At 43.8% G+C, this 24,953-nt stretch overlaps 1 protein-coding gene and 2 long non-coding RNA genes across 6 annotated transcripts; 1 reads left to right on the plus strand and 2 right to left on the minus strand.

The window, feature by feature from the left end:
- The first annotated feature begins 222 nt into the window (after positions 1-222).
- On the plus strand, positions 223-20,938 carry NEK3 (NIMA related kinase 3). 4 transcript variants are annotated; one of them, XM_082216441.1, is made up of 14 exons: positions 223-312; positions 3,551-3,752; positions 4,696-4,789; positions 4,954-5,051; positions 6,227-6,310; positions 7,398-7,465; positions 7,577-7,663; positions 8,790-8,844; positions 9,540-9,740; positions 10,219-10,309; positions 10,763-10,903; positions 17,889-18,023; positions 19,160-19,280; positions 20,640-20,938. In XM_082216441.1, the coding sequence occupies exons 2-14, from the start codon at positions 3,636-3,638 to the stop codon at positions 20,710-20,712; spliced, it is 1,365 nt and encodes a 454-aa protein (XP_082072567.1). In that variant the 5' UTR covers positions 223-312; positions 3,551-3,635; the 3' UTR covers positions 20,713-20,938. The 4 variants fall into 4 exon arrangements, with proteins under 4 accessions (XP_082072567.1, XP_082072568.1, XP_082072569.1 ...); XM_082216442.1 differs by lacking the exon at positions 223-312 and adding an exon at positions 3,091-3,358; XM_082216443.1 differs by lacking the exon at positions 223-312 and having other exon boundaries at positions 3,630-3,752; positions 4,682-4,789.
- Positions 3,802-4,649, minus strand: LOC309528895. Its single transcript, XR_014217967.1, has 2 exons — positions 4,049-4,649; positions 3,802-3,920 (listed from the first exon to the last, which is right to left on the minus strand). It is a non-coding gene; the product is annotated as an uncharacterized lncRNA (long non-coding RNA).
- Positions 5,589-10,231, minus strand: LOC309528892. Its single transcript, XR_014217964.1, has 3 exons — positions 10,180-10,231; positions 7,076-7,134; positions 5,589-5,662 (listed from the first exon to the last, which is right to left on the minus strand). It is a non-coding gene; the product is annotated as an uncharacterized lncRNA (long non-coding RNA).
- Positions 20,939-24,953: the final 4,015 nt, after the last annotated feature.

The following is a 24,953-nucleotide window of genomic DNA, read 5'->3' on the forward strand; positions in this document are numbered from 1 at the left end:
CGGGTTAGGGGGCGCAAATGCACGGGTTAGGGGGTGCAAATTACTTGCCTTGCCCCAGGTGCTGACAACCCACGCTACGCCACTGCCACGGGGTCACGAAGAGCTGGACACGACTAAAGGACTAAACAAGGACAACAAATCCGGCACTGCCTAGGGATGCTGCGCCTGGGAGGGGGGGGGGAATGCAAAGGCTCCGCCCGCCCTGCCCTTTGGCCGAGCGGAGCCGCGCCCTGCCGGAGGAGGGTGGGCGGGACGGCACCTTCCTCCTCTTCGCAGCCCAAGCCGGGCGGGCCAAGGGCTTGCGGAGTCCCGGTAGGTGAAGGCGCTGGCGGGGTGGTGGGCGTGAGGAGCCTCGTTGCAACGCCTCCGGTTGCAAAAGCCCGCATTTGCCCCGAGGAAGAAGCGCGGGGAGCGCGGCGTTGCTCGGCCCGCCCTCCTGCCTCATAAAGGGGATGAGCGAAGAGGCGCGCTCGGCGCTTCTCCTCCTCCTTTGTCCGCGCCGCTTCTCGCTTCTCTCCCTCCCCAAAGCGGAACAGGACGTGGGCCAAACTCAGGTCATCACGCCAACAAAGCCGGTGCATGAGATCCGGAGGGCTGTGAGAGATTTTTTTTGTTTTTAAAGAGTCGTGTCTTGCACGCAACGTCCGAACAGACAGACACGCGGAACGTTGTTTTTACACGGGAGGCGCCCAAGGGCGGCGACAAGCCTTTCCACCCAAATAGTCCCCTTTCCCCAATCCCCACATATACTGTACATTCTTTTCCTTTGGAAATCTAATATATGGGACAAGACTTGTGGTTTTTAAATTTTTTTTCGTTTAAAATATTCATACATATTTTCAGGGCTGAAACTAGGCTTTTTGTCACCCGGTCAAAGACCCAGTTTGGGACACACACACATAATGCATGTTATCGTACGTGTACATACATATATATATATACATACACACACACACACACACACATATATATATATATATATACACACACAAACACACACACACACGCTCAATATATTTGTAAAGGGCATAAACAGTAGGCAATATATTATTTGAACACAAAGGAATCCTAAGAAGTATGATGACTGTATGACCAAAGGGAAAATGAGCATCCCTTTCAGTAAAAGCCCAGTCTTGGCTGGGGAGGGCGGCGTATTATTATTATTATTATTATTATTATTATTATTATTAATAATAATAATAATAATAAAAAGTAGAGCTTCCATGTGCAGCAGTTGCCTATCTGAGGTTGGGTTTTTATTGTTCACAGGATCATTAAAAGACTGCATTTCCATAAGATCGGTCAGGACCCTTTGCTTTCCTTTTAAAATGAATTTATTTTATTTTTTTGGTCTCTGAGGCTTTTTGCCACCCACCCCTCTTCTTGCTTCTGTGCAAACCCTTTCAAGGAGTTTTGATGTGTAACTTTACTCCCGAGCAAGCTTCAACATCAATTATATTTTTGTTATATATTGCTCATTTTAGGAAGTGATAATTTTGTAGTCATTTTAGGTTCCGTGTAAAGTGAGGAAATGTTTTTTGAGAGTCTTAAAGAGAGTCTAAAGTGCCCTTCCATTACAATCCTAATGCAGCCGGAACAGCGCTTGCCAGGAAACTGTCTCTAGCAGGAAAAATGCTCACACACTCTTTACTTTTCTGTGTGTAGATCATGGGTAGGCAAACTAAGGCCCGGGGGCTGGATCCGGCCCAATTGCCTTCTAAATCCGGCTTGCGGACGGTCCAGGAATCAAAATAAAAAAATTCCTTCCAGTAGCACCTTAAAGACCAACTAAGTTAGTTCTTGGTATGAGCTTTCGTGTGCATGCACACTTCTTCAGATACACTGAAACAGAAGTTGCCAGATCCTTCTATATAGTGAGAAGGTGGGGAGGGGTATTACTCAGAAGGGTGGTGGGAATGGGAGATTGGCAGATAGCTGAGATGAGCCTGTTGACGACTCTTAACGACTGTGTAGAAGCTGCTGAATTGCAACTCATTACCAAACTTAAAACCATGGAGAGACCTGGTCTGAACAAAGACATTGGATTCTTATCTCATTATACATGACTAAGCCATTTCTCACCTTCTCACCCCTTGCCTTTTCCTGTAAGACCTATTGCAGTCGTTAAGAGTCGTCAACAGGCTCATCTCAGCTATCTGCCAATCTCCCATTCCCACCACCCTTCTGAGAAATACCCCTCCCCACCTTCTCACTATATAGAAGGATCTGGCAACTTCTGTTTCAGTGTATCTGAAGAAGTGTGCATGCACACGAAAGCTCATACCAAGAACTAACTTAGTTGGTCTTTAAGGTGCTACTGGAAGGAATTTTTTTATTTTGACTATGGCAGACCAACAAGGCTACCTATCTGTAACTGGGTCCAGGAATCAGTGTGTTTTACATGAGTAGAATGTGTGCTTTTATTTAAAATGCATCTCTCGGCTATTTGTGGGGCATAGGAATTTGTTCATTACCTCCCCCCCACAAAATATAGTCCTGCCCCCCACAAGGTCTGAGGGACGGTGGACCAGCCCCCTGCTGAAAAAGTTTGATGACCCCTGGTGTAGATCATGTAAAGTAAAATGAATCAACCTTAGCTTTTAAACACATTCAAAGTTTTGAAGGGATCATAGAATTGTAAAGTTGCAACAGACCCCAAGGATCACCCAGAATAGCTCCTATTGCCAGCTTTTAACTGAATCCGTTATTGTCAGTACAGTCATACCTCAGGATAAATACGCTTCAGGATAAGTATTTTTGGTTTGCGCTCCGCTGCGACCCGGAAGTAACGGAGCACGTTGCTTCCGGGTTTCGCCGCTTGCGCATGCACAGATGCTCAAAATGATGTCACGCGCATGTGCAGAAGCGGCGAAACGCAACCTGCGCAGTCGCGTCATACGTTATGTTCAGGATGCGAACGGGGCTCCAGAACGGATCCCGTTCGCATCCCGAGGTACCACTGCATACAAATAGTCAGATACTGCAAAACCTTTCATTAGGCAGAGTGAAAAAGTAGCTAAATCTCAGTTTCCTATAGCCAAGATTGGTTAGAAGTACAGGCAATTCCTCATTTACGCGGGGGTTACATTCCAAGGCATTGCACGTTTAAGTGAAATCGCATCTATTTGGAACACCATTGAAAAAGTGTGCAAACACCACAATCGCTGTCAGCAGACTTCCTTGCTCAAACTCCAGCTCTCCACTGGCCTCAAAGGTTTGTGCAAGGCCCCTGGGATTGCATTTGCAAAGGCTCCTGGGATTGCTAGACACTATTTTCACTCCATTTTTGCCGTTTCCGTGCTCTTTTATGGCCATTTTTGGCCCTTTTCATGCCACATCTGGGTTCACAACAATGCAGGTGAGCATGGTTGCGCATGCCTTGAATGCACATAAATGGTTGCTTGTATACATATTTTAATGTATTTAATATTCACAAAGGTTTCAACATGGAAGTTGGCGAGAGAGTGAGCAGGGTTTCAGCATCAGGAGCAACTGACTAGTTTCATAACAGAATCAAGTCTAATACGTTTACTATTTTACTGCTTTCAAGGAGACCGTTCTGAAGAGGAAGGGGAAAGTGCAATCTGTCAAAGATCTGCAGAGACGCCTGCAAACAGTAAAGCAATTTGGTAACCATGGAGAAATACAGTGTGCTAGCGATACTTGGAGAAGGATCATTTGGGAGAGTTCTTTTGGTCTGTCATAAAAACAAAAATCAGAAATATGCAATGAAGGAAATAAGGCTTCCTAAGGTAACTTTTATCCAAATGCTATCAGAACCTGCTTTTTTTTTTTAAAAAAAAAAAATTCTTAGCTTGTGCTAAAGAGGTCAAAACAAGGGAAACCTTAACTGGATTTTCCACATGCCAGATAGGTAACATTCTGTCTCTGGAAGTGACGAAAACCCCAATATCATATCCCTACAGGCCTAGAAAGTTCTTAGAAAATACAAAATTGTATTCAACTTAAACCGTCTGCACTATATTTAACATATACCGATCCAGCTATAGTTAGCCGTGGTTATGGCTGCGATCCGGTAAATACTAACAGCACAGTCTCAACCATATCTATTCAGAAGTAAGTCTTGTTCAGTGGGTCTAACTCGTGGAAGTCAGGTTAGAATTGCAGTCTTATTAGTCTTATCTCATTAATGTGCCATTTGTTTCAAGTTAAGTTGTGCTGTTGTTTCAGTTATGACTAATTTTAGCTGGATTGGGGCCACAATTCAAAGATCAGCAAGACCTTTATTTTTGTGGAAGGGTTTTGGGTTATTGGACTGTATTGTAGATTATATATTTTGCCTTTAAGTTGCTTGCCCATTTAATTAGTGTGTATTGTAACTACATTTCTAAACTATTTTAATCTAAATTATTATATTATTTCAATTGTACCCATTTCGACCAAGCAGGAATATATATGGTACACTATTGCGCTTAAGTCTCTTATCCAGTCATAAAACGGCAGACTAAACTTGACTGTTACATCTTCTACAATAACCACTTGGGTTGAGGCTGTTACAGATCTCTAATTGGAAATATCTCCATGGTCAGAGAGCTCAGCAGTGCTGGCCTATGATTAAAGATTAAAACAAATTGAAGTCTGATAAATGTTTTCTAGATATCTTAATTTGTTCCTTCATTATTGCAATAACTATAACAGTGTATTTTTCTTTACTAACTAGCAGTATATTTGTAGTCTGTCTTTGGTGCAGAGAAGTCCTGGAATGAATCTATTTTATTAGCTAAAATGAAGCATCCAAATATTGTCGCCTATTTGGAGTCGTTTGAAGGTAAATATGGATGTTTAAAAACAGTTTTTAGTATTATTAATTTTGCAGAAGCAGAGCTTTCTTTGTACCTGTCCTATTGGTGCGGCCTTAAAAAATAGCATAATAGTAATATATTTTGCATAATAGTATCTCTACTAATAAATCTTAAATTCTCTCTACATTAGCTGATGGACATCTTTACATAGTGATGGAGTATTGTGACGATGGAGATCTAATGCAAAAGATTAAACTTCAGAAAGGAAAGTTGTTTCCTGAAGATACGGTAAGAATACAATACATCAGGTTATAACGAGCACCTTTTGGATATACCGTATTTTTCGCCCTAAATGAATTTTTCGTCCAAAAATGAAGGGGAAATGTGGGTGCGTCCTATGGGGCGAATGCAGGCTTTCACTGAAGCCTGGAGAGCGAGAGGGGTTGGTGCGCACCGACCCCTCTCGCTCTCCAGGCTTCAGGAGAACCCCAGCGCCAGCCCCACAAGGTCGGGGGACAGAGGGAGGCGGAACGCCGCCATCCTGCTGTCTCCCGAAGTGGTTTGGAGGCTGACGGCGGGGAGAAGAGCGCTTCTCCCCGCTGCCTGCCCCACCACTCCGGGGACAGCAGGGAGACACAGCGCGTCTCCAGGCTGTCCCCGGACCTGATCTGAAGGTGGGAGACGGGGAGAAGAGCGCTTCTCCCCGCTGCCTGCCCCACAAGCGCCTGGGGGGGAAATAAAATTTTTTTTCTTTATTTCCCCCCAAAAAAACTTGATGCGTCCTATGGGCCGGTGCGTCCTATGGGGCGAAAAATATGGTATTCATTTTCTGGCCTGGTTTAGGCTTCTAATGAGCTTCTGCACCCGGCATAGAATTGGAATTAAATCTACAGTTCTGTCTGGATCAAAAAACACATAAAGAGGATGCATATTGACTGTAGGTGCATTAGAGCGGCATTCTCTCATATTTGCAGCAGGCTTGCCAAACAGGTTCGCCATCGCTGATCTAGTTAGTTGGTTAGTTAAACTTAATATGCTGCTTTTCCATGGTAGACGTTATTCCATATGCCAAAAGAGAAGTGAATATTTTTAAAAGTATAAATGGAGATAATAATCACAGAATGAGATGCATAGTTTTAGAACAGAGAAATAAAATAAGAAAGAATTTTTCTTGCCCAGTTTCTATAGTCCTTGTTACAGTGTTTGTCCTCTAGTTTCCATTGTCTTATTCACGATTGTACAAGTAGAATACAAGCCCATGTGTATAGTTTGTGTTTTGTGTTTATAGTTTGTGTTTTGTTTTTACATTTTAGTGTATTTTTGGTCTATGTGGAAGCCGCCCAGAGTGGCTGGGGAAACCCAGCCAGATGGGCGGGGTACAAGTAAATTATTATTATTATTATTATTATTATTATTATTATTATTATTATTATTATTATTATATTTTTCTCCTCTCCCCACAGATACTTAATTGGTTTGCACAGATATGCCTGGGTCTGAAATACATTCATGACAAACGTGTCTTGCACAGAGACATCAAATCAAAGGTAAGTGGACCCCACTTAATGACGGTTTTTAATATAATATATATATATATTATTAATAATAACATGAAACAACACAAACAACTAATAATGGGTATTGGTCACCAGATACCAAGCAAAATACCGTCATGATGTGTATAAGGCAGAAAATAATAGCAGCATGTTAAATGAAATAGCCACGCCAAACAGATGTACAGTGGTGCCTCGCAAGACGAAAATAATTCGTTCCGCGAGTCTTTTCGTCTTGCGATGTTTTTCGTCTTGCGAAGCACGGTCCGTCGCAACTGCGCCTCTTCAAGCTGCTTTTTAAAAAAAGCGCAAGACGTTTTCGTCTTGCGAAGCAAGCCCATAGGGAAATTCGTCTAGCGAAGCAACGCAAAACCGAAAAACTCTTTCGTCTAGCGAGTTTTCCGTCTTGCGAGGCATTCGTCTTGCGGGGCACCACTGTATGAGTTACTGGGGGGAATAACTGTTATTATAAAATTACCACCAGTCCTTTCATACTTAGAAATACAAAAATCCTAAGGCTAGGTCTTTCGTAAAATTCGGTGGTTCTGTATTTCTTTACTTGTCGGCTTATAAATACTTACACCTTGCCTTTCTTCATTAAGAAGGGCCTATGCTATGGCATTTGATGCCAAGAGAATCCACGGCCAAATGTGTGCCATGTTGTGGATTACATTTTATTGGGAATATAATTCACGGAAGTAGGGTGTTCCTGCAGATGTGTACCTGATTTAATTAGAGAGATGACTTAACCCCACGTACATCCTCCTCCAAGCTGTTAGCTCTGGGAGAGAAGCTTCCATTGCAATCCTACATGGGGTCTGCAAAATGGATGAAAACATTTAATATGTGTAGTATTTATTCCATAAATAAAAGCTAATTCCGTGCCAGCTTTTTTCTAATGCTGTTGGTGTTTGTTTGGCTTTTGCTCGTCAGGGAGCGTAGAATCCCAACTAACCTTACAGCAGAGTGCCGATTGACTTCTGGTTTAGTAATACAGACACTGACATAGAGAGTGATAAGTCTCTCTCTCTCTCTCTCTCTCTCTCTGTAAATGGACTCTTTTCCCTATTTCGTAATGCAGAACATATTCCTCACACAAAATGGGAAAGTGAAACTGGGAGATTTTGGGTCTGCACTTCTTCTTTCCAGGCAAGTCCATATCATACTGAGGCTGGGAATTTTTAAAATTTAGTTGCTATTTGTTGTAGAAATGTTAGTCTCTTCCTAATATTACTTGTGTTTGTTTCTTTTTTGGAGCAGCCCAGAGGCGTATGCTTGTTCCTATGTGGGAACCCCTTATTATGTGCCTCCAGAAATTTGGGAAAACACACCCTACAACAATAAAAGGTAAGAATTAATCAGAATCTCTAAGAGCACTTACTTTAACATTGGGTGTAATACTAGATAAACAATGCAAAAATCAATTTATGTATAGCCTGGACAACCTTTGCAAATTGGATTCAAATTTTGATTTCAGAAGAGGCATTCCTCTGATCTTTCCAAAGTCTGAGTTGCTACTGACTAAGGGAATTGAAGTTACAATATATTTCACAACCACTATACATAGTCACTGACAGGAATATAATTGCAATGTTGAGGTTTCCATTGGATTGTCATAAATCTTGGATAACGTAGTAATGATAGCTATGATGCCAAGTGTGGGACAGGTAAAGATGCAGATGCAAAGGAACAGTTGGAGGCCTTGAAATTGTTGAGCAAGCAGGGTTTGTATTCAAGCCCTGCTGGAACTGGTTCCTATTAGGAGCTCCCAATTGGAGCACCAGTCAGCTGATTGGCCGCACTCAAGTTGCAGAATGAGCCTGATTCCAGTAGGGCTTAAAGCCACCACTGATCAGCTGATTGGTCTCACTTGGTTCAGCGGGGAAAACGCCCTGTTGAGTTCAGCCTTCCTTGTAGCAGAAGAATGGGTCAACTGATGTCATTGTGACATCATATGATTGACAGGTAAGTGGCCTGGCCTACCTGCAAGGCTGGATTTAGGTTTGATGAGGCACTAAGCTACTGAAGGTAATGGGGCCCTTTATGTGTCCAGCTGTCCTTTGCCAACAACCGAGTGTTGCTTTTTTGTGTGTTTAATATATTCTATATGGTAATTTACGGACCTAATAGGTATCTAAAGCCATTTGCACATAACAAAATATGTATTTTATCAGAGTAATTGTTGAAAAGTCCATGCAGAATGTAGGCACCCTATATATAGAAATGAGCAAACCAGTTATACTTTAGGGAGCAGGCTAGCAGCCGGGACCCATGACTTACGTCATAGGAGCCTATACCAAACACTGTTGCTGTATGTAGGTTTTATTTTATTTGTTTTTTATCTCATATTTTGGAAATGTATGTCCAGGTTTTCTTTCTATATTTTTTGGGGGGGGCCCCAAGAGAGTGGGGCCCTAAGCTATAGCTTGTTTAGCTTATACGTAAATATCACTCTTCAAACCTGTCTTTCCAGTGATATATGGTCGCTGGGATGCATTCTATATGAGCTGTGCACTCTTAAACATCCAGTAAGTACCCTTCCTTATGTTTATTACTTCCAGGAACTGCTCCAAGGCCAGTTTCTAAAAATGCAATGTGAGAATTGACCCTTCCCTTAAATCTTCACAAATGCTTTTGTGGCTTGATGTAATTGCACACATTAATATTGTAGGGACTGTTTATGATATGCTGCAAATAGAGTTTTTTTTTTTTTGGGGGGGGTGGAGTTTTCATTTGGAAAGGGAAAGCATTTACAGTGCAAACCTATCTGTATGTACTCAGATTGTGGTCAATACAGCATACCCTCAATATTCGTTTTTAGGTTTGCTGTCATGCTGTAAGTAATAGCCTTGTACTCAGGTCTGCTGAGTGCTCACACCACTGTGATGGTTTCTCTGTCACAGGCTGCTCTCCTAAAAAAGGGTGAGGGTGCGGGAATGCCAGTCTTAGGGCCGGTATTCATGTCAAAATATCAAAAAGAAATGATATTTATTGCTGTTCCAAAATACAGTGCACAGCTCCCCTAACAGCAGACTCAAAGAAGGCTATTTCTGAAGATTTGTAGACTGGTCAGTTTATGTAGAATGTAGCGCTACGTCTTTTGCATGTATTTGTATGAAGATAATGATCAATTTGTATACAGCAGCTAGTTTTAGGAAGCATTTTAGTAAATATTTAATGCAAGTAAAATCATCTGCAACCCCCCCCCATCTGTTCAATTTAGTTTCAGGCCAATAGCTGGAAACATCTTATCCTTAAGATATGTAAAGGATACTACAATCCACTTCCACCTCATTATACTTATGAACTTCAGTATTTGATAAAACAAATGTTTAAAAAGAATCCCAAGAACCGTCCATCAGCTACCACGATTCTTGCAAGAAGCTGTCTGGCAAAGTGTATTAGAAATCTTGCTTCAGCAGAGGTACTATTTTGACTTAAGAAAACTGAGCATACATTTTTGTAGGCAGAAAATTATCTTTTCATATGATGGTTTCAATGATATTATTATTTAATTATATTATTATAATTTAATTATCTCATTCATACTTGTGTGTGTGTGTATGTATGTATGTATGTGTGTGGTTGAATGGAAATATGGATTTTTGAAATTTTAATGCATTCAGCAGATAAGTGGAGGATTGCCCTTGTTCCCATGTGATTATCCTTGGGCTCTGCTTTTTGAATGATCACTGACATATGCCATATTTTCCTTTATTTTTAAGTTAATTACACCAAGGAGTTTGGACTTCTTGTTGGAAACTAGGATTCTCTTTCATAGCATGAAATATAATTGTGGAGCAGTTGTTCACAAGTATGCTAAGATATTTGTTCACTTAAGATAGCAAAATAAAGATACGTACCTTGTTCAATTATGAATACTGTTCTTCAACCCTTTAAAGGAGCAAGCGAAACATGCAAGGAGCAAGAGTTGCGATCCAGAATCAGAAGCCATTGCCAAGGGTTTCTGTGAAATGGGATTGGAGAAAGCAGGTAAGGATAAATAAACAACCATGAAGTTCTAAAGTCATCTATTAACTGACATTTGAGCCAAGTTCTGACATGGTTATCAGGGGGGCTTACTTACATTAGTGGTCATGAATTACTTCTCTGAGATTACAACCCTGTACATACTTCCCTGGGAGTAAGTTCCATTGAACTGATTAGGTCTTACTTTTGAGTAGACATGCAAAGAAGTGTGCTGAGAATTTTGTGAATGGTATTGCCAACAGTGCTAAATACAAGAAATATGCTGGAGGGAAGACTGATTTTAAAGTATTTTGATGTGGGTTGTTTTTTTAAAAAATCCAAAAAAAATATATATATACTTGGGTCAGATGATACAATATCTGTAATCCTGTGTTAAGGAAATATATTGGTGGCGGGGTTGAAACAGGGGAACAACTGTAAACACTCCTAATGGATTTTAATAAAACATTTCATTAGGGAAGGATGAGGCCTCCCCGGAAGCTGTTTTACCAAACCCTCACAGACAACAGTGGGAAAAGGGAAGATCCAGTAGTGTCATCAAAATTCTGGGAAATGCATCTTTACTTACTTCCAGTATTGCAACCAAGGAGGATACAAGTAAGAATAAGATTCAGTATATTTGTTTGCGTTATTTGCTGTTAGAAATAACAGTTGCTATTAAATATGGTATTCCTATCAAATTATTTCAGAGTCTACCCCAAATAATCCCAGTCCCAATTAGAGTCTCGCATAGGAATCTGTCTGGGAAGAGAGTCTACTGGATGGCAAATAAAGAACTAGCAGGCTGGAAAGGTTCACCAGACACTGACAGCACCAGTAATGGGCATCTTCAGACCAGCACTTTTGTGGCCTCTGGCCTCACTCAGCATGAGCTGGCTTGCACGGGTCTCTGTAAAATTATTATTTATTATTATATCTTAAAGGGACGTGGGTGGCGCTGTGGGTTAAACCACAAAGCCTAGGATTTGCCAATCAGAAGGTCAGCGGTTCAAATCCCCGCGACGGGGTGAGCTCCCGTTGCTCGGTCCCAGCTCCTGCCAACCTAGCAGTTCGAAAGCACGTCAAAGTGCAAGTAGATAAATCGGTACCGCTCCGGCGGGAAGGTAAACGGCGTTTCCGTGCGCTGCTCTGGTTCACCAGAAGTGGTTTAGTCATGCTGGCCACATGACCCGGAAGCTGTACGCTGGCTCCCTCGGCCAATAAAGCGAGATGAGCGCCGCAACCCCAGAGTCGTCCGCAACTGGACCTAGTGGTCAGGGGTCCCTTTACCTTTATCTTATTACAGTGGTGCCTCGCAAGACGAAAAGAATCCGTTCTGTGATTCTCTTCGTCTAGCGGTTTTTTCGTCTTGCGAAGCAAGCCCATTGACGGATTAGCGCTATTAGCGGCTTTTAGCGGCTTTTAGCGGCTTATCGGATCAGCTGATAAGCAGCTTAGCGGCTTAGAAAAAGGGGGGGGAGGAAAAAAACCCCCGCAGGAACTCGCAAGACATTTTCGTCTTGCGAAGCAAGCCCATAGGAGATTTGTTTTGCGAAGCACCTCCAAAATGGAAAACTCTTTCGTCTAGCGAGTTTTCCGTCTTGCGAGGCATTCGTCTTGCGGGGCACCACTGTATATCTTAATTTTGTATGCCGCCTTTGTATCCCGGGGCGGTTCACAACAGAAAATGCTTAGCAGCACTGGGAAAAGAGGTTGGAGACCTTCAAGACAGTAGGATGAGGACCTTTGAGCCCTGCGCCTCTGTATCACGGGTCTGGTTACAAACGGAGAATATGTAAGATTGAGGTGAAGCCAGCTGAAACGTACGAAGGGAAAAGAAGGGTCTGTGCTTGACCAATTAGGCAATCCTGTTAAAGCAACCCGGAGTGTGTTTTTTGAAAAAACTAATCTGGAAACGTTTCTGCTATAATTCCACCTGTGTCTGTGTCTGTTTTAATTTTTGTGAGGCTCCTTGAGTCCCACTTCAGGAGGGTGGGACTGGAGTGAGGATATATATATATATATATGCAGGTTTTGGTGTCTTCGGGTGTCTTCCCGTGTAAGAGTCGGGGTGTCTGTGCGACGTTTCGACGAGGTCTCATGTGTTGGAAAACATGTGTTTTCATGTGTTGGAAAACATGTGTTGGAAAACACATGAAAACACATGAAAGAAACAGGACACGAAATTAATTTTGCAGATTCCAAATTGCTCTTTAACATGGAACATCACCACAAGAGAATAATCATGGAAGCCATCGAGATAGAGAAACACCCTCACAACATGAACAAGCGTGACGACACGTCCCGCCTGCCAGACATCTGGAAATTAGCCCTCCCCACAAAAACCGACACCAGAACCAGAGGCACACAGAACGCCGTCACCAATCAACCACACCAGACCCAAACCCAGACCCTCTCCACAGACATATTACAGACTCCATCCAGTAGCCAAACTATAGTGGCACCTCCGGATGCTGCACCCCCCTGCAATCCCTACACAGATCTGGCTGGCACAAGGCACAAAACCACAGCTCGCCCCTATACACGAAGCCAAGCCAGAGCACAACTAAATGCAGCACAGCCATCTTCTCAGAAAAACTCTTCACAAGCTCAAGAGGTCAAGACACAAAAGCTTTAGCAACTAATCTACACTTAATGACCCACCCAGTGGTATTCAGAATATCACTCATGAAATCACTCAAGATATCCCTCAAGTAATTAAGGAACAAAAGAAGAAGAGGCACACTAATCTAGGAACTTCCTCTCTGCCCAGAACGTTGGAGGCTATACACCACACCCCTCAACAGTATTTATAGGAACTCAAACACCAGACTCTGCTCTGTTCCAGTAACAAGAAGCCGAAAGCACCAGCCTGAAGATGACGAGTGAGACCTCGTCGAAACGTCGCACAGACACCCCGACTCTTACACGGGAAGACACCCGAAGACACCAAAACCTGCATTCCTGTACCCGTGAAAATCTACGAAAGCAAATATATATATATATATATATATATATATATATATATACAGTGGTGCCCCGCAAGACGAAATTAATTCGTTCCGCAATTTTTGTCGTCTAGCGAATTTTTCGTCTTGCGAAGCACGAAATCCCATAGGAATGCATTGAAAATCAATTAATGCGTTCCTATGGTCAAAAAAAGTCCAAACAAAGCCAAATTTGGTACAACAACAGTTTATTAACTGCTCTTTAAAGTCACACATACTGTAAAGAGCAGTTCAAAATTTTAAGGGAAAATAAATTAACTTTATAAACAAAACATGTCTTTGTTTTTAGTCAAAGAAAAAAAGTCGCGAGACGTTTTCGTCTTGCGAAGCAAGCCCATAGGGGAAATTCGTCTTGCGAGGCAAATCGCAAACGGAAAAAACTTTCGTCTAGCGAGTTTTTTGTATTGCGAGGCATTCGTCTTGCGGGGCACCACTGTGTATATATATATATATATATATATATATGCTTTCGTAGATTTTCACGGGTACAGGAATGCAGGTTTTGGTGTCTTCGGGTGTCTTCCCGTGTAAGAGTCGGGGTGTCTGGGCGACGTTTCGACGAGGCCACACGGGAAAGAAAAACTAGATAGCTTCCTCACACATCTCAACAGCCTACACCCCAAAATACAATTCACTATGGAAATAGAAGACAACAACCAACTCCCCTTTCTTGACGTCCTAATCTACAAAAAACCTGATGGCTCCCTAGGACACACTATCTACCGGAAAAAAACACACACCAACCGCTACTTACATGCACAATCACACCACCACCCTGCACAAATAAACTCCGTAGCCAAGACTCTCATCTCCAGAACCAAACGCCTGGCTGACAAAGACCACTTGACAACTGAGTTACAGAATCTCTCAAATGTGTTAATCGCCAATGGATACCAGAAAAACAAGGTTACGAAGCTAATCCAAAAAGAAACACCCCCCAAAAACCAAGACACAGAAGAAAACAATGGCATGGCCCTCCTTCCTTATATCAAGGGCACTACAGACAAAATTAGCAAAATCCTCCATAAACACAATATCAAAACAGCCTTCTGCACCAACCAAAAAATAGCCAATATCCTCAGAAACCCAAAAGACAAAATCCAGCTCGAAAACCAAGGGGACTATGAAATACCCTGCAAAGTCTGCCCAGCCACGTACATTGGACAAACAAACAGACGAATAAATGCACGTATCGCAGAACACAAGAATGCCGTCAAAAAAGAAGAAAAAACTTCCTCTCTTTTCCAACACATGAAAGAAACAGGACACGAAATTAATTTTGCAGATTCCAAATTGCTCTTTAACATGGAACATCACCACAAGAGAATAATCATGGAAGCCATCGAGATAGAGAAACACCCTCACAACATGAACAAGCGTGACGACACGTCCCGCCTGCCAGACATCTGGAAATTAGCCCTCCCCACAAAAACCGACACCAGAACCAGAGGCACACAGAACGCCGTCACCAATCAACCACACCAGACCCAAACCCAGACCCTCTCCACAGACATATTACAGACTCCATCCAGTAGCCAAACTATAGTGGCACCTCCGGATGCTGCACCCCCCTGCAATCCCTACACAGATCTGGCTGGCACAAGGCACAAAATTACAGCTCGCCCCTATACACGAAGCCAAGCCAGAGCACAACTAAATGCAGCACAGCCATCTTCTCAGAAAAACTCTTCACAAGCTCAAGAGGTCAAGACACGAAAGCTTTAGCAACTAATCTACACTTAATGACCCACCCAGTGGTATTCAGAATATCACTCATGAAATCACTCAAGATATCCCTCAAGCAATTAAGGAACAAAAGAAGAAAAGGCACACTAATCTAGGAACTTCCTCTCTGCCCAGAACGTGGGAGGCTATACACCACACCCCTCAACAGTATTTATAGGAACTCAAACACCAGACTCTGCTCTGTTCCAGTAACAAGAAGCCGAAAGCACCAGCCTGAAGATGACGAGTGAGACCTCGTCGAAACGTCGCCCAGACACCCCGACTCTTACACGGGAAGACACCCGAAGACACCAAAACCTGCATATATATATATATATGAAGACACCAAAACCTACATTCCTGTACCCGTGAAAATCTACGAAAGCATATATATATATATATATATATATATATATATATATATGCAGGTTTTGGTGTCTTCGGGTGTCTTCCCGTGTAAGAGTCGGGGTGTCTGTGCGACGTTTCGACGAGGTCTCACTCGTCATCTTCGTCGAAACGTCGCACAGACACCCCGACTCTTACACGGGAAGACACCCGAAGACACCAAAACCTGCATTCCTGTACCCGTGAAAATCTACGAAAGCAAATATATATATTTGAAATATATATTTGCTTGAGGGATATCTTGAGTGATTTCATGAGTGATATTCTGAATATATATATTTGAAATATATATTTGAAATCTTCAGGCTGGTGAAAATCTACGAAAGCATATATATATATATATATATATATATATATATATATATATATATAATTAAATTAACTAGTACAGCGGTACCTCGGGTTACATACGCTTCAGGTTACATATGCTTCAGGTTACAGACTCCGCTAACCCAGAAATAGTACCTCAGGTTAAGAACTTTGCTTCAGGATGAGAACAGAAATCGTGCTCCGGCGGCAGCAGGAGGCCCCATTAGCTAAAGTGGTTCTTCAGGTTAAGAACAGTTTCAGGTTAAGAACAGACCTCCGGAACGAATTAAGTACTTAACCCGAGGTACCACTGTACAGTCATACCTTGGGATAAATATGCTTCAGGATAAGTATTTTCATGTTGCGCTCGTGCTACTTCCAGGTTTCGCGACTCGCACATGCGCAGACGGTCAAAATGACATCATGCGTGGAAGCGACGAAATGTGACCCGCAGACGCGCAGTCGTGTCTTACGTTCTATTCAGGATGCGAACGGGGCTCAGGAACGGATCCCGCTCGCATCCTGAGGTACCACTGTACTACTATGACTAATTATTATTATTTCTGGGGATGAGACCAAAATTTTAAAGTGGGTCTTAGGAGGGAGCCATGCCTATTATAAACTGAGCCAAACCCCTCCTCCAAAATGAAGCTCCGTTTCTCATTAGCTTGCTTTCGTATCACGTATCCCCAATCTGCTCTACTACTGGTTCCGTCTTCTCTCCCTCCCTCCCTCCAAGGTAAGTTGGGGAAAGGTGTGCAGAGGAGGGAAATGGGACTGGTACTTGAATGACTAGTTTTTTTCCAGGCTTTCATAGAAGAGAAAAAGTGTTGAAAGGCTTTGCCCTTTCTGAACTGAGATGGGCTAGTAATGCCCATTTCTAGTAAGTTCACAGACATAAATAGACATGAAATGGCATACTTATGTGGAAACTGAGGGCCATATTCAACTAAATACCGTATTTTTCGCTCCATAAGGTGCACCGGACCATAAGGCGCACCTAGTTTTTAGAGGGGGAAATAAAGAAAAAAAATATTATTTCCCCCCCTAGCCCTAAAAAGCAAAGAAGCCAAGACAGCCAGTGGGATCCATCCCGCTGGCTGTCTTGGCTTCCTCTTTAGCCGCGCACAACCTCCCCAGCTGGGAGAGGCTGCGTGGGGCTAAAGAAGCCATAGCCGCGGGCAGCCTCTCCCTGCCGGAGGGGCTGTGCGCGGCTATCCCTGAAGCCTTCGGAGCGCAGCGCGAGTTCCCGCTGTGCTCCGCAGGCTTCAGGTTCCTTTTGCTGAAGCCAGGAGAGTCTTGCACTCCCGGCTTCAGCAAAAGGAACCTGAAGCCTGCGGAGCGCAGTGGGAACTCGCGCTGCGCTCCGAAGGCTGCAGGCGGCTATCCCTGAAGCCTGGAGAGCGAGAGGGGTCAGTGCGCACTGACCCCTCTCGCTCTCCAGGCTTCATCGAAAGCAACGCAAAGCCTCTGGAGCGCAGAAGGAGCGCTCCCTCTGCGCTTTGGATGCTTTGCGTAGCTATCGCTGAAGCCAAGGAGCCTGCATTCGCTCCATAGGACGCACACACGTTTCCCCTTAATTGAGGAGGGGAGATCGTTCCAGCAATTCAAGCATTTCTGCTTGCCTCTAATTAGTGCAGTGTTTAATTCCTCCTTGAGATTCTGTACAGCTCAGTAGCAACAGTTTTAATTTTTCAATTGCAAGGAGCTGACAGGTGGATTCAGGCACATCCAGCCTTCGCAGGCTAGCACTCCATTTGCATGACACCACTTGTGAGAAACTGTTTACTGCAAGTCAGCCAACCTTAATCGCCATTAAGGCCTGATGAAACTGACAGACCAATCCGTGAATTCCAGTTCCGCAATTTCACACACTTCCTGCCCTTTAAACTAGGGGTGGGCAACCTGTGAGCTACTCGTTGGTCTTTTCTGTAAATCACTGGTGGCCAAACTTGGCCCTCCAACTGTTTTGGGACTACAACTCCCATCATCCCTAGCTAACAGGATCAGTGGTCAGGGATGATGGGAACTGTAGTCCCAAAACAGCTGGAGGGCCAAATTTGGCCACCAATGCTCTAAATTGTTTTTTTTATTTTTGGCGACTTGCTGTGGGTTACCGTCCTAACATTGTAATGTCTTATTATTTGTGTGAAAAGGTGGAGATGTAAGAAGATATGATGAAAATGTCACACGAAAGCAGTGGACCAAGGAGCCTCCGGAAACCTTGATGAATATTCTTCGCAATGCTGATGTTAGCTTAGCTTTTAAAACATACACAATCTGCAAAGGAGGTAAATCATAATGGTAGCAGGGGTGTGACACCCAATATGGGTTAAATTGCTGGTCAGGGCCCCAATCCATAGATCAAGGATAAGGAACCTTTTAGGCTTGGTGAACCGGATTGCTGCCTGTTCTCCCACTCCCACAGTTCAGCTTCGACAGGTGGGCTGGACAAGCCACCTGTCAATTCACCTGGCATTGTAAGCCCTGCCCACCTGTCAGATTCGCTTGTGCAGCCTCTTCCCAAGTACCTGATAGCCAGCTGATGGTTAGGCCCTTCAGAACCGCAGTGTAGGGAGCTTCGCCTTAAGCTTAAAAAAATTACAAGGCAAAATTAGACATGATCAGCCTAGTGCCGGTGGTGAATAGGTCTATGGATGTAATGGTGAATATTTTAAAGTAAAGGGTTGTATCCAAAAAAGTTATCCATTTTACACAAAGACTTCTTGTGTAAGGAACTTTCCCTCCCTCTACCCCCTCTGGTAAAGATAAAGGGACCCCTGATCATTAAGTCCAGTCGTGGACGACTCTGGGGTTGTGGCGCTCATCTCGCTTTACTGACCGAGGGAGCCGGCGTTGGTCCGCAGACAGCTTCCAGGTCATGTGCCAGCATGACTGAGCTGCTTCTGGTGAACCAGAGCAGTGCACGGAAACGCTGTTTACCTTCCCGCCGGAGCGGTACCTATTTATCTACTTGCACTTTGACGTGCTTTCAAACTGCTAGGTTGGCAGGAGCTGGGACCGAGCAATGGGAGCTCACCCCGTCGTGGGGATTTGAACCGCTGACCTGATCGACAAGCCCTAGGCTCTGAGCAGGTATGCAAGGGGTGTGCAAGAAGAGATGAGGGAGGGAAAGTTTAATTGCAAAAAACCTTGCGTATATGGGACCTTTTGGATACAACCCCCCCAAAAAAGTCTTGGGTAATGGTTATAAAGAGGGGGAAAGCAATAGGGAGTTCTTTGTCATTGACACAAAAGCTTTCACCTCTTAATGAGATAGACTTTTACATGAACAAAACAGGAAATGAAACAAGAAGTAATGATGGAGTAAAATACATTGTTCTTATATTGAACTTAAAACTGAAGCTGTTTAATTATTGCAGGGACAGGACTGATAATTCCTGTTTTCATTTTGCTAATGTTAAAGGCTCTGATGACCTTCTAAGAGGACCACTTACTGAAGAGATCAAAACATCTGATGAACCAGATGGTGAAACTATTATGGAGGATGTAGAGAGACTTGAACCTAGATCAGATGATGAGGACACGTATGTTCAAATACAATTTGAAAGCTTTATTCTTGGAGTTTTTTTTTCATATCTTGAAACAACAGCTCCAAAAGAAACATTCCTTATCTAAAACCCAGCTATCTATAGTTTTGTATCATTTTCTCGCTTTTGAAGTTGCAGCAGTGTTAAGAAGCACCATCTTGAGGAGTTTCTGCATGTGAAACTTTAGAGCATCCCTTCTGATTGCAGTCTCCCTCTCCATTTGTTAAGCCACTTTTGGAACTTGGGGGATATTTTAGAATGAATTGTCGGTATTGGAAGCCTATGGGTCATGTACTGTATTTTTCGCCCTATAGGATGCACTTTTTCCCCTCCAAAAATGAAGGGGAAATGTGTGTGCGTCCTATGGGGCGAATACAGGCTTTTGCTGAAGCTTGGAGAGCGAGAGGGGTCGGTGCGCACACCTCTTCAGAAAGCTATCAGCAAGCCTGGGGAGCCCGCAGGAGTTCCCGCGGGGCTCCCCACGCTGCGGATAGCAGCCTGCTGCCTGGCGCGCGGGGTGCCCGGAAGCAGAGCACCCCGCGCGCCGGGCAGACATCCGCAGCGTGGGGAGCCCTGCGGGAGTTCCCCATGCTGGGGAGGCGCAGCGCAGCCATCCCGCTGTTCCCCGACCTGGTTTTTGGGGGGAAATAAAGGGGGGGAAATCCTTTATTCCCCCCCCAAAAAAAATTAGGTGCGCCCTATGGTAAAATATGGTAAATCTATGTTTGTTACATGGCCACCGGTTCATGTGGTCTCTAGAATCCAAATATGCCAATGGTGGAGAGAAGTGTCAGCCATTTGCTGTTATGTTCTATGTCTATAAACATATTGAAGAATATTCAGAACAGAATGATAAAGCTGATATGAGATACATGAGTGTTTTGTGAAGGAGGAACTAGGAATATTTAAGTGGAGGACATCATAGTAATTTCCAAAATCTAAAACGCTGCATTGAGGAAGAAAAAAACCCCACCCAACTCTCGCAAGTCCTTATTAAAGAAGTGTTGTGTACACCAAGGATGGATACTTCCTCATAATGTTAATACAACTTCCATCATGGCTGATCCCTGTTTATGTTGGCTGGGATTGGCAGGATTTGAAGTCCTGGTATTTATAATGAATTGAAACAGCTTAAGTTTGGATATTTAGAAAAATAACATGGATTGGACATCATAACAAATTGTTCTGGAAAAATGCTAGAATCTACAGGCCTGTTTTTATGGGTATAATATATTATGTGGACACCTTTAAGTCTTTGGAGGTCATTGCAGTAAAGTAGAGGCCCTTCCATTTCTTTAGTCCAATTATTTTATTTAAACCATGTTAAAATTTGGCTCTTTTGCTTTCATTTTGTAGGGATTTCGAAGCAGATGATGAACCAGACTGGGTTTTTGAATTAAAAAGGATGACCAAAATGGAGAGTGAATAAATAATTGAATAATGGAGGAAGTGAAGAAACTGGTACCATCAGATAACCAAATGTCTTGATGCAAAAAAATGTTGCTCAACAATTCTAACGTTCTGCATAAGCATACTAGTTACAGTGATTCTGGATTAAATTCTTTGGACACCAGTGTACTGGCTAAGCTTTTGTATTTTGGGGTGGTAGAGAAGTATAGCACTTTCAGAATAAATGTGAACATTCATCTTCCTAAGGTGTTGTTTTGTGTACTTCCTATATGAAGGTGGGGTGTTGTTTTTTTTGTTACTGTGTTATATATTTTGTGTTTTTGTACTGTAAACCGCCCTGTGATCTTTGGATGAAGGGCCCTATATAAATGTAATAAATAATCCAAATAGTAATCCAAATGCACAAGCTGGTAAAGGCAATTTTAGCCCTCTAGCCGAGTTAACCCTGTACATTTAAGACTCTCCTCCTGCAAGAGGGGAGGGGTTGTGGGTGGGATCCGATCTCCGCCTCAAGCAGGGTGCGTTAGCCCCCTGCTACCCACTCACCTGGCTGGCGCACCACGCCCACGGGCAAGCGCCCAACCAGGCGGCTTGGAGGGGGCATGGACGGCAGCTTAACTTGCTGCTGCGCCAGCCACGCGGCCTCACTTTCTGCCGTCCCGTCGCGAGTCACCCGCCCTCCACTCCCTTAGAGCTCAGGGTTTCAGTTTCTCTCTTGGCCTTGCTATGGACCTTAGGTTGGTCGCCCTGGTTGTCCAGGGGGCCTGGTAGGAATTTTTCCATTTGGCATTAGGCTTTGTGGTTTTTTTGCCTACCTCGTAGCAACCATCACAACTTTTGTGGTATTGGTGGGTAGGTTAGGCATTGGAATGTGTTTGTGGTGTGTGGAAGGGCTAGGTGTGGCCATTGCCTACGCCTTCAATTTTGGAGTATTCCGTTAAAGGAATCCGGCGGTTGTGGATCCTGTCCGATTCCTGTGTGGCGGGGGGCCATGGCACGACCCTCGGTGACATCAGGGGAGAGCTTATAGTTGGATTAGCATCAACAGGCTCCACCTACTGGTGAATAAATCCCCCTATTAGACTCACCCCTCTCCGAGGGGTGACATGATCCAATGCCTAAGCCAATACCTTTTCACTTGCTGTAATCAATAAAGTTGTGGCCTTTTCTTGCCCATTAACCTTATATTACGTGTCCGTGTGTCTTCCTTCCACTAAGTGGGGATTGGGTCCTCGAACCACAATATTTTATTTCTTAAGGTGCCAAGAACACTGGGTGGTATTCAACCAAGTTTTACTCAGAGCGGACCTAGTAAAATTAAGGAACATGACTAAGTTAGGTCCATTACTTTCAATGAAACAACTCTGCATAAAATTTAGTTGAACACCATCCACTCTACCACCTTTTTTTACTAAGTTCTTGGGAGAGGTCCCACTGGAACTGAAATTTATTTGAGAACTAGACCGATGGAAGGATAAATATTAATTTCAAACTCCCGTTCTGTTCACATGTACCTGTGCCTAAGCTAACCTCAGTGAGGCTTACTTCAAAGCACACATGCATCTGCTTGCCCTGTTGGTCTGTTCAAGAAAGTTATTATGCCTATACATCCTAAAAGGCATGTTCCTGTATGTCCAAAACTTTGCTGGAATGATAAGCAAGAACATAATTTGCACACGCACCCTAAATATTTCGTATTTTCACAATAATTCCTTTTGGTACATTTGCTTTTTAATGGATCTTAGTTGATTCATATAGATGCTGTTGGTGTTTTTGTTGTTATTCACCCTCCTGGCTTGGTGCCCTGTGCAGGGAAGCTGTTCTTATCACCCTAAATCCGACGCTGAGGAGATTGAGCCCTCAAAAGTTGGGGAATGTCAAGCATGCTAGGTTCTCAGGAGCTGGGTCCTGTGTGCTTTTTTACTCGCCCTGGTGTGCCTTGAATTATCTCAAAGGGCTAGTTAACATGTCAAAAGTGTCACACAGTTTAAAGGAATGTCGATTCCCCCTCTGCCATGAAGTCGATAGAAGCGGCCAATATTGTCTCAACAGGTGTAGTAGGGGTGTGTGTCAATATTTATTCTTGCCATGAGAAATTTTATTTTATTGGGCTCCATGATCACTGCAGATGGTGACAGCAGTCACCAAATTAAAAGACGCCTGCTTCTTGGGAGCAAAGCGATGACAAACCTAGACAGCATCTTAAAAAGCAGAGACATCACCTTGCTGGCAAAGGCCCATACATTCATACCTCAGGTTGAAGTTGTTTCAGGTTGAGTGCTTTCAGGTTGCGCTCCGCTGCGACCCGTAATGGAACGTGTTACTTCCGGGTTTCGCCGCTTGCGCATGCACAGATGGTAAAAATGACATCATGCGTGGAAGCGGCGATATGTGCAGACGCGAGTTGCGTTTGCTTCAGGATACGAACGGGGCTCCGGAACGGATCCCGTTCGTATCCAGAGGTACCACTGTATAGTTAAAGCTATGGTTTCCCCAGTAATAATAATAATAATAATTTTTTATTTATACCCCGCCCTCCCCAGCCAAGGCCGGGCTCAGAGCGGCTTACAAGCAATAATAAAAACAAGATGAATGATTACAACTTAAAAACAAAAATAAAATACAACATTAAAATAATGGAACATTAAAATATTAAAATGTAGCCTCATTGCAGGAGAAGGAAAAGAAAAAAGAAAATGGGGGGGAGGGAATCAAATTGGCTCCAAGCCAAAGGCCAGGCGGAACAACTCTGTCTTACAGGCCCTGCGGAAAGAAATCAGATCCTGCAGGGCCCTGGTCTCATGAGACAGAGCATTCCACCAAGTTGGGGCCAGTGCTGAAAAGGCCCTGGCTCTGGTTGAAGCCAATCTAACTTCCTTAGGGCCTGGGACCACTAGGGTGTTGTTATTTGTGGACCTTGAGGCTCTCCGTGGGGCATACCAGGCGAGGCGGTCCCGTAGGTACGAGGGTCCTAGGCCGTGAAGGGCTTTAAAGGTCAAAAGCAGCACCTTAAATCTGACCCTGTAGTGATGTATGGAAGTGAGAGTGGACCATAAAGAAGGCTGATCGCCGAACAATTGATGCTTTTGAATTATGGTGCTGGAGGAGACTCTTGAGAGTCCCATGGACTGCAAGAAGATCAAACCGATCAATTCTGAAGGAAATCAGCCCTGAGTGCTCACTGGAAGGACAGATCGTGAAGCTGAGGCTCCAATACTTTAGCCACCTCATGAGAAGAGAAGACTCCCTGGAAAAGACCCTGATGTTGGGAAAGATGGAGGGCACAAGGAGAAGGGGACGACAGAGGACGAGATGGTTGGACAATGTTGTCGAAGCTACAAACATGAGTTTGACCCAAACTGCAGGAGACAGTGGAAGACAGGAGCATAGCTGTCAACTTTGAAAAGAAGGGATCAGCAGCCTCGCCTGTCCCAGAGACCGTCTATGGGATATCTAACAATCCGGGATAGCAGCGGGAACTGGCGCTGGAATAAGGGAATTTCACACAAAAAAAGGGAAGGTTGACAGGTATGGACAGGAGTGCCAGGCATGCTCTGGCCCATGGCATAGCTGTCAACATTTCCCTTTTTTAAAGGGAAATCCCCTTATTCCGAATAGGATTCCTCGAAGAAAAGGGGAATGTTGACAGCTGTGGTCCATGGGGTCACAGAAGAGTCGGACGCGACTTAAAGACTTCATAGAATCATAGAATCATAGAGTTGGAAGAGACCACAAGGGCCATCAAGTCCAACCCCCTGCCAAGCAGGAAACACCATCAGAGCACTCCTGACATATGGTTGTCAAGCCTCTGCTTAAAGACCTCCAAAGTAGGAGACTCCACCACACTCCTTGGCAGCAAATTCCACTGTTGAACAGCTCTTACTGTCAGGAAGTTCTTCCTAATGTTTAGGTGGAATCTTCTTTCTTGTAGTTTGGATCCATTGCTCCGTGTCCGCTTCTCTGGAGCAGCAGCAAACAACCTTTCTCCCTCCTCTATATGACATCCTTTTATATATTTGAACATGGCTATCATATCACCCCTTAACCTCCTCTTCTCCAGGCTAAACATGCCCAGCTCCCTTAGCCGTTCCTCATAAGGCATCGTTTCCAGGCCTTTGACCATTTTGGTTGCCCTCCTCTGGACACGTTCCAGTTTGTCAGTGTCCTTCTTGAACTGTGGTGCCCAGAACTGGACACAGTACTCCAGGTGTGGTCTGACCAGAGCAGAATACAGTGGCACTATTACTTCCCTTGATCTAG

This window comes from Podarcis vaucheri (assembly GCF_965113315.1).
Source record: "Podarcis vaucheri genome assembly, chromosome: 3".
In the NCBI taxonomy this organism is placed as follows: Eukaryota; Metazoa; Chordata; class Lepidosauria; order Squamata; family Lacertidae; genus Podarcis; species Podarcis vaucheri.

What these genes read in the sequence shown, in the direction of transcription:
- NEK3 (XM_082216441.1), top strand. Translation starts at nt 3,636, where the DNA reads ATGGAGAAATACAGTGTGCTAGCGATACTTGGAGAAGGATCATTTGGG. An exon ending in TCTGCACTTCTTCTTTCCAG is followed by an intron (nt 7,466 to 7,576) that starts GCAAGTCCATAT and finishes TTTTTGGAGCAG; the next exon opens with CCCAGAGGCGTATGCTTGTT. An exon ending in TGCAACCAAGGAGGATACAA is followed by an intron (nt 10,904 to 17,888) that starts GTAAGAATAAGA and finishes TTGTGTGAAAAG; the next exon opens with GTGGAGATGTAAGAAGATAT.